At 29.7% G+C, this 18,681-nt stretch overlaps 2 protein-coding genes across 5 annotated transcripts; both read right to left on the bottom strand.

The window, feature by feature from the left end:
- Positions 1-374: 374 nt before the first annotated feature.
- On the bottom strand, positions 375-4,864 carry LOC114425327 (serine/threonine-protein kinase STY13-like). 4 transcript variants are annotated; one of them, XM_028392213.1, is made up of 7 exons: positions 4,686-4,862; positions 3,958-4,478; positions 3,202-3,334; positions 2,826-3,021; positions 2,234-2,358; positions 1,299-1,457; positions 375-1,039 (listed from the first exon to the last, which is right to left on the bottom strand). In XM_028392213.1, the coding sequence occupies exons 2-7, from the start codon at positions 4,164-4,166 to the stop codon at positions 749-751; spliced, it is 1,113 nt and encodes a 370-aa protein (XP_028248014.1). In that variant the 5' UTR covers positions 4,167-4,478; positions 4,686-4,862; the 3' UTR covers positions 375-748. The 4 variants fall into 4 exon arrangements, with proteins under 4 accessions (XP_028248014.1, XP_028248012.1, XP_028248016.1 ...); XM_028392211.1 differs by having other exon boundaries at positions 3,958-4,461; positions 4,560-4,862; XM_028392215.1 differs by having other exon boundaries at positions 375-1,046; positions 3,958-4,864.
- A 5,926-nt stretch (positions 4,865-10,790) lies between these two features.
- LOC114425635 (protein DETOXIFICATION 53-like) lies at positions 10,791-14,833 on the bottom strand. The gene is made up of 2 exons (XM_028392574.1): positions 14,591-14,833; positions 10,791-12,316 (listed from the first exon to the last, which is right to left on the bottom strand). Exons 1-2 carry the CDS (start codon positions 14,813-14,815, stop codon positions 10,913-10,915), a joined length of 1,629 nt encoding a protein of 542 aa, XP_028248375.1. The 5' UTR covers positions 14,816-14,833; the 3' UTR covers positions 10,791-10,912.
- Positions 14,834-18,681: the final 3,848 nt, after the last annotated feature.

The raw sequence follows: 18,681 nt of genomic DNA on the forward strand, positions 1-18,681 counted from the left end.
AATTGAAAGCTCCATGATACCAAACTCCTACTAAAGTCGTATATTAGCAAAGATTAATACAAATACTAACAAATGAAAATGCATACTGAGACAATCATTGGTCTTCTCACATAAACTACAATATTGTTCAAATCTCGAGGCTATTAATATTCCAGAACAATTTTAAAATGTATCTTAGAGATTTTCAAAAGGAAAAAAAAAAAAGAGAATCATAGAATACCAAAAATATAAAAATAAGAGAATCATATTTTTTTGAACAACTTCGTTTTCTACAAGTTCTATACCACTTTCAAACTCACACCATCAGCTAACATCTACAAAACATTAATAGAATACAGACGTATGTGGATGGTAGGTAATGCAAAATACAAAAATTTACTTAAACAATATGCTTAATTAACTAATCAGAAATATCACTCCCAAATAAGCATAAAGTTACCCTTGAGCATCCTTTGGAAACAACTACTTTACAATGCTCAGTAATTACCTTTCTCAAAGCAGGAAAATGTCTAAATTAATTTGTTCCTTTACAGCAAGATCTACTAGATAATGTAAACAATCCTTTTTTTTCTTTCCTTAATCTTTCAAAAGTCTATAAACAACATTCTTTTCTTTTATGGAACATGTTACATCCTTTTGGTCACCTGAGATGGTTAACTCATAAATGTCCTAAAACTGTATACCATAGAATGGCAACTCTTTTCATCTACAACAAAAGGGAATTTTAAAAAAAATTCAGCGCTCAATGTTAGTTTTTGGTCCTCTTCGAAGAAAACAATTGGCGAAGAAAGCCAAACTTTCCTCTGTTTCGGGCAGAAAACTCAGTAATGGTGCCATTACTTGTTGTAGCCACCTCAGGTTCATTGTCAGGTGGTACTGGCAAAGGAGGAGACGGTGGTGAGAGTGTGAAGAGAAACGCGTTGAGCATGCGGATGATCTGACTAAAGCTTGGTCTCAAGTTAGGATCTTCAACCCAGCAAGATTGTATGACAAAAGCAAGTTCAGGGGATATATCATCTGGAATGCCGGGCCTCTCTTGCTGCAATCTCAAATGCAAACCATTTTATGGTTAGCAAATAGTAACAAATCAAGTTATTCCCGAAAAAGTGGCTTTGGAAGTATACAAATTAAAATATTAACCATAATGATTCAACAGCATATATGGCATGGATTAGGGAAGTATGCATAATCTATCTACATATCATGGTAGAGAAATTTGTACCAATATTTCAAACTTGACACGAAAATGAGAATCAACTGATTGATGAATAAGGACCTAGTAATAACGAATTTAATACCTTAAATGCAGCAGCATAAGCAGCCTGTAAATTGGACATCCCTTCAAAGGGCATGCGGTTTGTTAGTAGCTCCCATAAAACAATTCCAAAGCTATATACATCAACCTTGTTGTTGTAGTGCTTTTTCTCTCCCTGACGCAATGTCACAGTACTGTACAACTGTAAAAAAAAAAAAATCATGCAAGGTGTCAAAACAAACTCCATGTATAACAAGGGGATCTAACTTAGTTGATTGAGCAAGGTGTGTGAGTGTTATAAACCTCTTAGTATCGTGTTTAATTCCTACGAAAAAAAAAAAAGCCTATATTGTCAGGAAATCTATAATAATACATTCTTAATATGCAGATTTTGGTGCCCTAAAGGATCCTAAATATGTGCACTAGTGTACTAAATAAATTACAGGAGACTATGGGAATTTGCTAAATGGTTTATATCTGCTCAGCAAAAGAATTAAAGCCCACTTGATATATGTATACTAGGTATTTTCATAAGTAGAAATTAGAGAGAGTGGCTATATATATAATGCTTATGGGATAATAACATGGGAAGTGCACTCAATCAACTGAAGATACTACTGTAAATATCCACTCAGAAGTAATGCAGTGATTACAAGAACTGCATGGCACTAATCAGTTTGATACTGATAAATTATTTTGTCCCCCATTCTAGCAAAACCAGTACATCTAAACATAAAGTCTACATCATTGCTGGCCTTTAGGATTATGTTCAGTCTCTACAACTTGACTTGATGGCTAATTGAGTCTCCCATTCATCTTATATCATATCAGTGCAATAAATTATCATTTTTAGTTAATAGTGACATCATGAATCAGAAGAATAAACACCAAAACGTGCCAGCTTTATTGGACTTACTGTTGCACATATTTTTAATAGTAGGGGAAACAATAACATCATGTTCCAAAAATATAACATACCTCTGGTGCCATCCAACGGTAAGTTCCTGTTTCTGCAGTCATCATTTCAGTCACAGTTTCTTCTCTTGCAAGACCAAAATCTGCAAGTTTAACAGACTTCTGGTCCGCCGTAAGCAATAGATTGTCTGCATTGTGACAGTTTCAAAAACATAGTTGAATAGGGATACACATTTTAATACTAGAAGTCATCAATATATACTCAGATTTCAAACTATGACATCAATGTCAAAAGCTACTACCATTTGCTGTAATAGAGTAAAGTTCCAATGAAGAAATACTAGCTAAGGTATGCTTTCATAAGAACTTAGCAGTCCAACCTCTCCTTTCCTCTTCATTAATTGAAGAGATGATGTAGCAAAAAGATAATTTTCATGAAAAAAAGAGTCGTGAAGAAGGTTGGTTTGGCAATGAAACAAAAATTATATATATTACAGGACAGCAGTGAGCTGCAGCAACCAGGTTAATTTATCCACCTTGTAAGTACTATAACAACAATTTTTAGTCATTTAAGGACACAACAACCATGGAATCCATAACAAAACACCTAACATACAACTTATATAATTACACATAATGTGCTATATATAAGTACCAGGTTTCAGATCTCTGTGTATGATCCCATTGGCATGTAGCCAATCCATGGCTCGAGCAATATCAAGGGCAAAGTTTATAGCCACATCAAGGTCTAATAGTTTAGGACGGATACTCGTTAAATATTTACGCAGTGACATCCCTGGTAATAGCTCTGTAACTATTACCATAAGAGGATCCTTACATGCTCCAATAAACTGCAAAGGAATAATAATAAGAAAAAAAAACCTAGTAAGATCATTATCTTCTATAAGATGAAATCATTAGTTACATACTAGCATTAAGGAAAATAAACTGTAATAATATACTTAACATAATTAAGTAGGCTGACATAATTACTCAGAAACAGTAAAGATCATTGCTACAATGGCACTCACCTTAACAAGATTGTCATGGTGGACGCGAGACATCATATTAACTTCTCGAGCAAAACGATTTTCAAGGGAAGCCCTTTCTTCGGAAGTGCTCCCACGATGCAGAACTTTGATTGCAACAATTTTATTTCCATACCTGGAAAAACTATTAAACTACTACACCCACATAAACCATGACTGCGACTTCCAGCAAATCACTTGATGCACACACACAAGCATATGGGTGAATAGGTACTCTAATACCAGGAATAGTTACATCATCAGAATAAAGAAAAATTAAACATCCTTTAAGGCTTTAACAAGAGCTAGAAATTGTCAATTGTTCTTAAGTAAAATCAATACCATGCAAATGTTCTTCTTGTTATTGTGGAACCTAGACATGTCAAATCAGGAGAAGGGGCAAAACCCCAACTTTGTTGGTGAAATTTGTGACATGTAGTTATTTACTGCTTGAACCAACAAAGACTCACAGTTATTATTATTTAGTCAACGACAAAAGTAAAAATGATTTAGCTGAAACAATCAGCCACAGCATACATTTGACTTCTTACTTAGCACTTAAGCACAACAAAAAAGCAAAATACAATAATTCTGCCAGCTAATGGGACAAAAACATACATAATGATGAAAACCAAAGTGTAGATAAATATCCCAACACTGTATGATCTGACATGACTTCTCAAACAAATTAAGAAAGAAGAAGAATGAAATTAAGGCATGACATACAAATTACTGCAAAACATGAGCTTAGCCACTGACCTTCCTTCATAAACTTTCCCATGAGCTCCTTCTCCAATCTTGGACCCAATAAAGAGTAGTTTAGGGTCAACCAATAGATTCTCATCAACTGTCAGCTGAGTGCTTGCTAAAGACCCATTTTCCCTCACTGATTTGGATTCAGTGCTCCCCAACACCGATTCTTCACATTCCCTATCTTCTCCTTCTATCTTCCCCTCTCTGAAGCTCATGTTGCAACCTTAAACTATACCTGAACTCCTCATTCTAATCGGTTACCCCCACAAATATTCTTTTTTTCAAAAATCATTAAAAAAAACAATTCTTTTAATCCAACAACAGAACAAAACCAACCACCCCAGAATCTACCTTCCTAAATAAACATGTCTCCATAGTAAAAATCAACCCCCCCCCCCCCCCCCTCATCCACAACAATCAAAAGTCCAAAAACAAAAACACAATCTTTTCCTCTCACAAGAACCTGAAAAGAATCAATATTCCCTGTTTATGCTTCAGTGAGAAGCTGACCTGTAGGTGCAGTTCATCTAAATAAAATTAAAAAAAAAAAGGAAAAGAGAAACAAGATAAGAAGAAGAAGAAACCAGAAAAGATGAAAAACAACTTACAACATACACAAGGTTAAAATAATAATATTTCCAAGAAAATCAACTTCCTAGAAAACTGGGAGAGGCAAAGAGGGATTTGAAAGTTGAAAGTTGAAACAAATGAAAAGTGAAAAAACCACCACCCACTTCTTAAGTTGATGCCTTTGGAAAAGACATGAAGTGAATTTTCTCTCTCTAGAAGAAGGGTGGGAAGATTAGAGAAGTAGGAAGAAGATATTCAGCGTATCTGTTCTGACGAGAGAGAAGGCTCAAAAGTGGGAGGGGAGAGAAAGTGCGCGTGTGTGGTGGTGTGGTGTGTGAGAGAGGGAAAAAAAAGAAAAAGAAAATAAAATACTAAAAGAGGGAGGCCAATGGGGGAGAAACACCTGGAGGGAAAAAAAGAAGAAAAAAAAATGACAGATGCCGCATCATCAGATATTAGGACGTTGTTGTCCGTTGGTTGGTAGAGGATGTTTTAAACATATGTGTGTATTCTATGAATGGGGCACTCATGTACAGTAGGGACATGTATCTTTTTTTGGCTCAGCTTAAATAGCACTCTCTAATTTTGCCTCGTGGTCTACATTGGGTAATAAATTCATATTTAAATAATAAATATCTTGTATGATATTTTAAGTTAAATTAATTTTTTTTACTTTAATTTATTTTTTAAATTTAATTTTGTCTTAATTTTTTGTTTAATTTTATCTTTTAATTTTTAAAACTATTTTAATTTATTTTTTTAGTTTATTTTAATTTGATTCTTTAATTTTTAAAACGATTATTTTTTTTAGAAAATATGTATTTTGTAATAGTTTAAAATCGTTTAATGATAATTTTGAACTGATATAAAGTGTAATTTCTTATAATTTAGACTGAAGGATTAAATTGAATCAATTTAAAAATTAGATGATCAAATTAAACCTAAATAATAAATTAAAGGACTAAAAAATTAATTTAATCAATTTTTACTAATTAATGTTCTAAGGACATTAATTTAGAAATTAGGAGGATAAAATATTTAGTGTGAATAGCATAGGAGAACATAAAAAAAAATTCATAGCGGCACAATTTTGCACATCTAAATAACAAATTTCTCATTTTAGTTTTTATCAATGTTCTAAAGACATTAGTTGGCATTTGTCTAAAATATATTAGGTTAAATTATTATTTTTCCTCTAATTTGTTATTTTTGTTCAATTTGATCCTCTAGTTTTTGTTATTCAAGTTGGTCCTCTAATTTTTAAAACCAATTTTTTTTTGGAAAAATATGCATTTGTGATAGTGTAAAATAACTTAGTGACGATTTTGAATTGTTAGAAAGTATGATTTCTTAGAATTTAAACTAAAGAACTAAATTGAACCTGAAAAAAATTAGAGGATTAAATTGAATCTAAAAAATTAATTTAACCAATATATTATCCATCATGTATAAATATTTCTAATTTGGTTCAAATAATGAATAATTTTGGGTTCAAATATGTTTTTGACCTCTCAAGGCATTGGTTAAAAATTAAAAGAAAAAATATTTATTATGAAGATTATAGGAAAGCATAAAAAAATTCCTATGAAACACAATTTTGCACATTCTAATAAAAAAATTCTCTTTGTAAAAAAATTCTCATTTTAGTTTTTAACCAATGTTCTAAAGCTACTAGTTAGCATTTGCCTAAAATACATTATCAATCATGTATAAATATTTCTAAATTGGTTAAAGTAATGAATAATTTTATGTTTAAATATGTTTTGATATCTTAAATTTGTTGTCTGTTATTTTTAGTCCCCTAAATTAAAGTTTTCCTTTTCCAGTCTCTTGAATTTGCAAAATGTATTTTTGAACTCCTAGTTGATTTTTGAGAGTTTGAATGCATAATTTGTAGCATGCTTTTTTTTATTGTAAAACATATGGGTGTTCACCGGTTAACCAAACTATCTAAAATAATTTAGGTTGAGTATTTTTTAAGTTTGGATCAAACTCAATTTAACCCGTTCAAATCCATTGAATTTTGGGTTGAGTTATGAATTTTAATATATGAACTTGGACTTGTTGACTCTGTCATTTGACCCATTAATTTATATCAAAATATTATTCTTATTTATATATATTATTTTTAAATTTTAAAAAATCAATTATTATTATCATACTTAACAACTAAGAGTGAGATCATCTCCTCTTTTCTTATTTCTCACAATTTCACTCTAACAATCTCATCAATTTAGGGTTTCAACTTGTAGCAGATTGCAGAACATCTATTTTTTTTTTTAATTTGTTTCAAACTATTTTAAATTTAATTGAAATTTCAATTATACTATTCATTTGCCTATTTAAAAACATTAGAACTTTTAGAATTTTCAAAATAGTAATGCTATATCGTATGAATACTTCAAGTATAAAAAACACGAAATAACCTTCACGATAATTTTTCTAACCTACTTTTATTTTAAAAGATAATAAATTGATATTAGAAGAAAAAAATAAATAAATTTGTGATTCTATCTTTTATCCAACTAATGGTTCAAGTTACCCCACCACACAATAATTTATCCATCAAAACCCACAGCAAACCTTAGTCATTGAAGACGGCCTTTACATTAGGCAAACAGATATCAAAGCTAGTCGCGTCATTTGTCTGTTTAGTATGAATTTTCATTCCTACTAAATCATATTTTTCTTTTCAAAACTATGTGATAATATTTTAAATTTTTGGATTTTTAGGCTTTATAGGCGTGGTGATTAATTTTTTTATTTATTATATTTCAATTTTCAAATCAACTTTAACATAATGTTAGTCTATCAGGTGATTATAACAATAATGTGATTTTTTCATTGATTTTTTTTATTATTTAACTACACGTAATAATTATAAGTAATGTATTCTTTATTTATTAAATAAAAGTTTAGTTTATAAAAAAAACTAAATTTTAAAAAATAATAGACAAATTTAAATATTTTGACCTGTTAGCCTAATCAATTAAAACTATTTACAAACTGGTTGGGTTTTAATTTATTTTTTTTGAAAAAATCAATGCAAATCAATTTGTTTAAATTTGATTTGGTTTGATCACAGGTAAAAAAAAAAACTACAATTGATGCATATACACCCCTAGTAAAAGAAACTAAAAAAAGAATCTGACAAATTCGAAAAACTAAAAAATACATGTTTTAATATTTGGGACTACAATTGATGAATCCTCAAATCTGATGCACTAAAATCATTTTAATTCATAATTTATTTATCTTAAGTAAATTTTAAAGTTGAAAAATAGAAAATGAAGTGAACATGTTGGCCTATACCAGAAAGCACAAGTTTGTAAAACCTGATGAACGATAGGAATAGAGTATTCCTATCTTCTGATTCTATATTGATTCTCATATAACAGTATCCAACATAAATTTATTAATATTGGAAATGGGCTAATCACATAATTTATGTGTGTTTGTTTAACCGGGTGGAGTTGAACTTGGTTTCAAAGTGTAAAAAATGACAATATGAGAGAAGTAGGGAGGGATTTGCTTTCTGATGAATGTGTGTTAAGTTGAGACGCATGACCAAACAAACACACTTAATCTCTAGACACATTTTTCACGACTCATTATATAAGAGTCACTACACCATATAACCTATACAGAGCGATTGAGTAAGTTATAATATTTTATAATCCAAGAATATGTTGTTAGGTAGTAAGCACGGAATTGACCTGGGATTATTTCAATTTAATTAATAATTTTGAATTAATTTTTAAGTATATAATTATATTAAATACTATTTAAAAAATTATGTTATTCATAATGATTTTATCTTTTTCAAACACAATTATTTCCAATTTAGGATGCCTTATTATCTAGATTAAGAAAAATCATAAAATAAATTTTGCTAATGCTAACAACAATAGTTTATGAAAAGAAGTTTTTTAAAATGTTCAAGTCCGTGGAGGATTCACTCTATTTTATTTAACAATATCTCTTTAATCTAATTAAATATTCTTTTAAAAGTCTAATCTCGTTTTCTTTGTAGCTTTAAACTTACTTAAAAAATTGCATACCATTTTTGACATTCTCTATTGCAAAATAATTAATAAATAAATAATATTACAGTATTTTTCCTTTGTATGGAATATATTAATGAAAAGTCTAGTGAACTGTTAACAAGAATAAATTTTTAAAATAAATAAATTACTTAAATTCTTTTTGTCTTTTTTTCATAAATATTTAAAACTTTTTGTACTGTCTTGAGAATAAAATACGCATGAAAGTACATGCCTTATTGACTTGTTACAGAACGATAATGAGAAGAAAAATACGCTTTTATTGAGGAAGAAACTATAGTATATTTGATGTACGACCTATCAGGTTTTCAACTTTCGAGAGATAGAAATTAATTTCTTTTATATTTGTAGTTTTGTCAACCATGTAAACTAAACTCATTAAAACTCATTCACCTAATTTCAGTAGCAATTATTGGTCACTATCATTACGACTTTTATTATGCCTGTGAAGCAGTAAAACTTACATATCCATAGATATACTAGTAGGTATAATATTGTTCTTAATATAGAAAACTTTATATTATTATCTAGTAATTAAAAATCATTATATTATTTAATATTTTTTTATCATCATTTGGTACAAAATATATATTAATTTTGCTAATGCCTAATATTTGTCAATGAACTTAATTGATCATATTTAATTAGTGAAACATTTTTTTAATCACATTTTTATATTTACATAGTTTAAATTCAATATTTTATTTAAGAGATCAATTTAGCCCCAATTTCATTTAGACTAATAACATGGTATATTATTTAATAATTTATAAATTAATTAAAGATTTAAATAATTTGGGAATGGTGAGCTAGCTTGGTCCCTCATTGTGCTTATGTGTATTACTAACATGTTGAAGCTTTTAAAAATGTAAGTGACTTTTCATTACATGAGTTGTTGGAAAATCTTTGGTACTTGAGAGTTCTAACAATTGAGTATTGATTAAGATATCTAACTTAATTGGTTAAATAATATTTGTGAGTTGTTGGAAAATCTTTGATAACTTGAGTTCTATTGATAAAAATTCATTAAGTGTTGAGATTAAGAATTTTTCAATAATATTTTCTACAGGGCCTTTAATGTTGTTTTAACATTTAACATGTGGGAATTGCTATTCTCACCTCCAAATGTGCTATTTACACCTTGCACACGTGCTATTGTTTTTCCAAAAATATTCTTTTCATAGAAATACAATTTCATTGACAAAATACATAATGAAATTATATTTTCATTGTGTAAGTGGGGTGCAAAAAAAAAAATACACAACAAAAATGTAATTCTATTATGTATTTTATCAACAAAATTGTGTTTTTATCATAATTTTATTTATCTTACGGATTGCATTTTTTTTATTGTATTCATATATCATGTTGCTGAGAATATATTTTTAATTAATTTGTGAAACAAACACACTCTAAATTAATTCGATCATAATCTTAGACGGATTTTAACAAGGGTTGTTCGTGTATGGACCAACAAAACCGTGTCAGGTAAGATTTTGAGAACGAAATCTGCATATTGGAGAGTATTGCTATTGGGCCAAGAACCGTATACGTTTAGCAATTGATTTTGTATGCTTAATATTTCTAGAATTTTAGAAGAAAAAAATTATTTCTAATTATATGTACCACAAGATGTTCATCTAATTTTTTTTTAAATTACTCAGTTTTACTAAATATTTACAAAAAAAAATATACGATAAATAAAGTTATACTCAATCATAATGACACTTACTTTAGTCTTGGTTAATCAAAGTATAATGACAACTTGTCGATTATCCATCGTTATTAATATTATCAATGAAAAAATAAAACTTAATTAGTAATAATATATAATTAGCCTTTCAAAAAATATATATATATAATTAGTCACAAATGTTATAGTACTCATCGATCAATATATTTTATTCAATGCATGCCGCCTCAAAACATATCCTATTTTTATAATGGTCGAGGGAATGCATCTCAGGAAACTTTGCCCAGAAAATTGAGTGTGGATCATGAGCTCGGGTACTTGTACCCACCTAATTATGATGTATTGTTACTTAAAAAATTCATAATGCACGAATGAGTTCACTAACAAATTAAGCTTTTCTTATGTACATCTAATTGAATACGAAGGAAAAATGTTCGTAATACTCCCTACCATAACGAATGACTAATGAGGAATGATGAGAAATCTCAACAATTAAAATACCTCGTCTTAGAAGGTGAGTTACATCTCTAATTTAATTCTACAAAACTGATTTATAAGGTGAGAATTACCTCACTTATATCGTAACTGGTTGGGTAATACTAGTGACTAAGCACAAAATTGATTTAAATGAATCTCATAAATCAGAATCAAGGAGCCCACTTTTCTCATCATTATTTACATTTTCCTCATCTGTTGTTTGAGCCAATTGCTCAGCTCTTCTACTTTGGTGCCCCCAATCCGTCTGAACCAACGTGTAAACCATCATACAAAAACACGAAATTTGTGCTGCTAGCATTCCAAACCACAAGCCCCTCAATTGGTACCTGTGCATGAAAGCAGCAAAAATCGCAACCGGCAATCCAATCAAGTAAAAAGCACACAAGTTTATTCTTGCACCCACATAAGGCCGTGCAGTCCCTGATAAGATCCCACACGCAGCAGTTTGAGGCCAGTTTCCAATCTCACACAACCCTAAAATTGGAAGTATGGCTGTGACCATGTCAACAATTTGTGTCTCGTTTGTGAAGAGTTTCCCCCACACATTCCTCACAAACAATAAGAAAACAAAGGCTGAGACACCTAATGCAAATGCAATGAAGAGTCCTATTTTGGCTGTGTTTTGTGCACGTGAAGGTTGACCTGCACCTAAGGAGTGACCAATTTGTGTCGTCAATGCTGCACTTAGTGAAAATGGGAACACATATAAGAACCCAGTTGTTTGAATTAGTACACCCATGGTAGCAATTGTGGTTTGTGGATTACTCAACAAGCCACATAGGAAGAGCATTATCTCATAGCACCACCACTCCAAGCACACTGAGATGCAACTAGGCAATGCTAGGGTTAGCAATGGTCTCCAATCATGAAAGGAAGAGAGAATAGTAACACCTTCCCAAGGCTTTAAGGGTTTCTCTGACACAACAAGATAAAGCACCAACCCTAGTATCATGTTTATGGAGTTCAAACCTGTGGCTAATGCAATGCCTTTTACTCCTAATTCCAAATATGTAGCCAAGAAATAGTTTATTGGAAGGTGTAAGATGGCAGCAAAAGAAGCTGCAATAGTTAATGGTGTTGTTAACCCTTGTGTTCTTAAAAAAGACCTTAAAGGGTTGAGATGAACTTGAGCAAGCAATTCTGGGATAGAGAAGACCATGTAAACTTGTGCAACTTTTGTGACTTCAGGGTCTTGCCCTAGCCAATGAAGGAGAGGTGCCATGTTGAGCCAAAGGAGTGAAATGGGGATGGCTACAAGGAGGAGGAGGCACAAGGTTTTGCAAAAAGTTTGGCTTAAAACTGACCATCTTTTTGCACCATATGCTTGGCAACAAATTGGGTCCATTCCCATGGTGAGACCCTTGAGAAATGAATTGGCAGTGATGTTGGCAAACCCTATTGCAAGTGATCCTCCTGCTAGCTCCACTTTCCCTTGGCGACCCAAGTAAAGCATGGAAATAGCGGATCGAGAATACAAAAGCACGTTGGTCATCATCATTGGACATGCAATGTTGGCTAGTGATTTCAACTCTTCTTTCACCTGCATGCAAGTGCATTAATTTCATGTGTCAGCAAAATACTATGTGTTACACATGATGATAATAGTAGCTTAATTATTTTTTACCAGATATGAATAACAAAATTGTTTTTAGAAAATAAGTGTTATATAATTACTCTTTCAGGAATAACTACTCTCAATTCTCTTCCTGAAAAATTAACACCAACACGTCAACATTAAAAATGTAAAACTTCAGTCACATCTATGGTTATTTAGAGTTTTAAACCATTATAGCAAAGATAGGTTATCGGTTTGCGCACCCAGAAATTTAGTGGAATAAAAATTGTTAAAAATTAATTAAATTAGTCAAAACTTAATAATAATTGATAAAAAGATATTTGAATTGGAATGTTTTCTTTTTTGTTTTCTATTTTAAATTTTATTCAATCTTCATAAATTTTCATTGGTTGCCAGTCATATTTGATTTTAAAAATATTAATTTCTTCTCTAGAAATTATAAACCTGAGTACTATTAGTCATTTTTAGAGACTAATGCGCTTACTGTTTAAAAATTAAAGTGGGCAATATTTGTAATTTTTTAAGATAACATAAAAATAAATATGCTTCACCTTAATTTTTTTAAAAAAATAATTACAAATTTCACTCTAATATAACATGTCTCAATAAACTAATTACGGAGAAAAACTCATTAGGATAGTCAGTTTAGTGGTCAAAGGACTTGAGTAATATACATAAAGTCATCAGTTTTAATTCAAGAAAACTATTTATTGAGAAAATTATAATCTTATAAAATTTCTAAAAGGCACAAGAAAAACCTGATTACGTATCCTAGAATAAAAAAGTTGAGTAACAGGAGAAGAATGCTTTAGGATGGAGGTTGTGTGGGCTGGTATAGTTTCAATTTGCAATCTGGGTTGGAAGAAGATTTTTGGTGCCGGTGTTTCCATCTCAAATCCAAATTAATATACTATTGATTTACATAAATTGACTAACTCGTTTAATATCACTAATGATAATTGCATGTAATTTATCATCATAAACTTTTCATAGATTTTGATGAAAGTCATTAAATAATGCGTACCTTATTGTAGTTCTTTTTTTAATGTTATCTGTATTTATGTATTTAAAAATACACCCTAAAACGGGACAAATTCTTGTTTGTTTTTTTAGCAAATTCAAATGAGTTCACCTTAAAGTCCGTGAATTTTTTTCTTTCTAAAAGTAAAATATATGCCAATATCATTATTGGTCGCCTAAACGACACACACTGAGTCTAGATTAACAACAACGGCTTCCACCTTAAAATGCGGTTCTTGTATGATTCGACCACCTTAGCTAACTAAACAAAGGTTATGTTATGTATTGCCAACCAATTTACTATTTTATAATCAAAAGCATTGGAGCACTTGTGGCTGTTTTCTCAATCCAAAATATAAAAGCTAAAAACACATTTTCTTTAGAGGAAATTATAACCGAGGTCCGTGATCAAGCAGTCATTGGCGATGAAGAATTTCATTCTTATTCTACATTTCTTTCTTATTTTCTTTTTCTACAATTGCTTATGAATAAATTTATAAAAAAAAGTTGAATGAAAAGTGGTTTCGTGCAGTTTTCATACTAAAAACTTTCATTATAAATATTATTTTTCTTTTTCATAATTGAGGAAGAGAATAAGAAGATAGAGAAAAGTTGAGTGGAGACTGTACTCTATTCAACATATGGAGACAAAATGAAGATATAAAATAAGTTAAATGATTAAAGAAGAAAAAAAAAGAAATCAAGGATTTAATCTTTTTATTAATAAAAATTAATATTCTAATAAATTAATATTTATCGATAAGAAAAAAAATATAATATAATATGTTTGGTTACACGATAAACTTTCAAAAATCATGTAAAATATGTAATAATACCGAAATTATACTAAAATTTAGTCAAATTTTCTTTAACTTATCACAAAATCAAATACATATAATAGATTATATGATATAAAAGAAAGTGATGGATTAAAAAAAAAATGTATTGATAGAATATATATGATATAGATATATCTAAATAACATGATGAAACCCTTCACCCATCAGTAGCATCATCATCTAAACAACATGTCCACGAGGCAGGAGTAACGTATTTTAAAAACAAAAACATCTTTACATCCTAAATAGTTATTTATTATAGCTTCTTTCCGTACAACATTGACAGGATCAGTCTATTTGATTTATTTTCACTTTTTGACCCAAAAAGAACTTTCAGAACAAAAACCACACAGAGGAAGCTAGAGATATAGTTACGAACCTCAGAGAGAGAAAGGGTAGGGAAAAGTGCCTTGAGGAGTTGATGCAAGTGTTGATGAAGGCCTTGAATGAATCTGCCAGAACAACCACTGTTTCTTTTTCCTTCACCATCACCACCTTCTGTGCTTCTCATTCCGTTGATCTCATGGTACACTCCTCCAACCTTTGAATTAGTCACGGGGTTATTACCATCTACAATTCCTCGAGATTCAGCACCAGTGCACATGTTTATCTTTTTGTTACAGTTCTTGCTAAAGGGGACAGATAACACCAATTTCAGAGATGGATTAATGAGCTTATAGATATATATAGTAACTAAACTATATTATTATCTTCTAAACATAGGTTATTAATTTTACATTATTACTTTTCTAATATTTTTCTCAGCAAAATATATACTAGTATTTGTTAAAGAATCAGTGCTTATGTGAAAAGGTAAATTTAATAACCATTTGGTATGTTTGAAAATTTGGTAAGATAATATTAATGGGCTAACTCTTGAGAATTAATTTAACAAAACCGATAATGTAATTGGAAACGAAAGCATATCGATCCTTCCAAACCCCTAAGAGACGAAAAAAAAATAAACACAAAAAATAACTTAAGGCCTTAAAAGTAATGTTAAGGGGGTTAAAAAACACTTGTTGGAAATGGAGTTAGCTTGTTTTTAATTTGCTGATGAATGCATAAAATAAGATTTTGTTGCCCATGGAGCTAGCTATATATCATATATAAATAAATACATAAAACAAAATAATAATAAAAAAAAAAGACGAAGAAGATGAACCAAACCTTGATATCAAAAATCACGATGTGTACCAACATTCAAGGTTATAGGTAGGCCTCTCAGCCCCTCTTAAACAATGTGTATTGCAAGAGAAGATGGATACTGCAGAAAGGTGTTTGGGGACTGGTAGAAACAAAACTCTTTCCAACTCGATCAGTAGTACTACAACCCCTAAACCTTGGTGTTTAATTTATACTCGTATTTAATATTGATTTTCATTAAAATAATAGCAATTTGTAGTTCGATTTTATTGTTTGCTTCATAATTTTTATAAAACAATAATATCATGTCAAAGAAATATTAATTAACAATAGTAGAACCTTTTTACATACTTTTAACTTACTTTTTGATCGAAAAAAAAACCTTACTCTTCGATCGTTTTATTAGGTAAATTTTGCAAGATATACTAAGATATGGGTTCCATTCCCTATCAACAAGTTCATAAATTAAGTTTTCAACCTGATAAAATTTGTCAGTCAATTAAAAAATGATAAAAAAAAGACAGAAATTTAAGACAATACGTGATCTACAGAGTGGCTAATTAAATTTAACTTACAAATTAAGGGTAGGAACAAGAGAAGCATGATTAAGAATTAAGCTATTAGCTAGTGATGATATCATGTTGCAAAGTAAAGGCACGTGAAGGCTTCAATTAACTTCCTTAATCAGCTATCTAGCTTATTTATTAATTGCTATCTAACTCGTTCATAATGCACGCACATATTTTTCCACTTGTGACAATGGATTTCCTTTCAAATGTGTTTGTCATTAGGTTTATGAAAAAACAAGTACGTACTGTATTATTTACGGCACAGTACAATATTTGTAGATTGTTGTATAAATGTTTGTAATAAAAGAAATTAGCAAACTCAAATCAATCAAACTTAAATTCATGTGCCTAATTAATCCTTCGAGTTATGTGCTGCCATCACTCATTGGGATACTCTCCCACTGTCATTGATTCCTAGTACTGCATGAGACCATAGTTTTACTTTTATATCTATTTCTTTTAAAATATAATTTTGATAATATCTATTGTGTGTTCAGAATTAAAAAAAATAAATATAAAATGGAGTATAATTTAGTCACTGAATCGGTCATTGATCAACAATCGGTGAACGAGTCTTTATGATGAGTCATTAAACCAGTCTCTGACAAGCAATTTTTTATAAAGGAAAAATTTTAGAATACTGATCACTAAATCAGTTTTTGATTATTGGTCACTGAACCAATCGTCGATTACCCGTCACTGAATTAGTCGTTATAGAATAACTACCAAGGTTATGGCGACCAACAAAAGTTAGTCTCTTAATCAGTGACTGAATCAACTAGCAATTGATTTGTCCATCAGTGAAAGTATTTACAAAAGTTATAGAGAATGTTATTTTAATATGAATGAAAATAAATATGGTTTTAATAAATGAAGTTGCAATGTTTGGAATCTTTAATATCCTCAACTTGTTGACTCTTAAGGCTTTTATAGAAAAACTTGAAAATAGTTGTTGACAACTTCATCTTGTTTGTACACAAACTTTGGAGTGCATTAAATATTTTTCAAATTTCGACATGAATATTCTAACTAAGAATTTATATTATATTCATTTTTGTACTTTATCTGCTTAGTGAGTTGAAATTTTTAACTTAGTGCTTTTGATACATTAATTTTGTCTGAAACACATCTTTAAGATTGATTTATTTGTGTGCCAACCACGTCTTTAAGATTGATTTTAAAAGCACAATTCTACCTCCCCAATGAAATATGTCTGCTATTCCCATAGAAAAGTCTGTTCCTCGCTTTTTACACACACTTATAAATCTCTTTACTCAATTAAGTATCAAAGTGTCTTTGCAAGTCACTCTTATACCATCCTGTCAAAGTGCATATTAGAATCAGTTGGAAGAGCTAAAAAATATTTAACTATCAAAGTAACAAATTCTTCCTAATTATATTTTGTGCAATGAAAAATTTATAAAAATATTTTCCCAACTCTAATTCAAACATTGCCAAAGTTTAACAAAATTACAAGGATCGAAGCAAATGTTATGCTGAGAATCTAAAAATGTGAATTATAAGTAAGATGAAGTACACCATGTAAAAATCATTTTAAGACTTAGGTATAGAATATTAAACTCTGGTGAAATGAACACATTTTGTTTTTAAAATTTGTATTTAGCAACTAAAAACTCAACAATGCCAATTAGGCTTTTGGTTTGACAAAATAAGCTCCATAATGTCTAATTAATTTATTTGTTGGTGTACAATAAATAACAAATGAAAAATACTAAGAATACATTATCTAACATACTCCTTTAAATACGTATTCTTAATTAGTTAAAATTTATTGAAAGTTATAAGATTAGGAGAGAAAATAATTAAATATAACATAGGATCCACAAAATTTTGTTATTTTAATAAATTTTAACCAATAAAATGTGTTAAAAAAAGTGTGACAGAAATTGTGTTTTCTAGCATTTCTCATAACAAAATCAAGGTTTGAACTTAAACTCAAATTATCCATTATTAAGCTGACCCTAAAAAATTAATGATAATGTATAATTAAAATAGTACATAGAGATTCTGTTTTAATTAAATTAAGAAATAATTGCTCAAATTTTTAATTGTTGATGCTTATATAGTGGCTTCATGGTGGAAAGACATTACGTAATTCTATTTGATTATGACAAAAAATTCTATAGCAGTGAAAGTGGACTAAGGTCGATTTAAGTAAATGAAGAAAGCCTTAAACTCGCTCCTGCACGTCCTCATTAATTTGCTAAAGTACCAAAATGGAAATATATAATGCCCTTTCCTAAAACTGGAATAAGCATGGAAAGTGGCAAGGACACCCACGGCGAGGAATCATGAATGGAATGCAAATTCACATGTAGGACCAAATCTTTTGTTCTGATTTTTTTAATAATTTTTATCTCTTTAATTAATGTTAACAACTCAACCAGTAAAAGTGAAATATTACTAAAGAATGAGTTTTAGTTTTAATAATTTCTCAATATTTAATTGGGAAATATTTATATTAAACTAAATAAGAAAGGGTGATAAAAAGAATTCAGTCGACTAATATTCAATCACCTTTAATTACATCAATTATACATAATATTTGATAAAATGTTAACAAAAATTTTTAACAACTTTTTTATTAAATGGTAAAACAAAAAAATGTTACTAAAAATCACAAGTGTTATAATGAAAAAACAAAAAATAACTTATTTTAAATAAAATATTTTAGACAAAAAATAAAAAGAATTATAAAAATGTTTATTTTATTTTTAAACAATACTTATTTTTA

Source organism: Glycine soja, chromosome 9 (genome assembly GCF_004193775.1).
Source record: "Glycine soja cultivar W05 chromosome 9, ASM419377v2, whole genome shotgun sequence".
Taxonomy (NCBI): Eukaryota; Viridiplantae; Streptophyta; class Magnoliopsida; order Fabales; family Fabaceae; genus Glycine; species Glycine soja.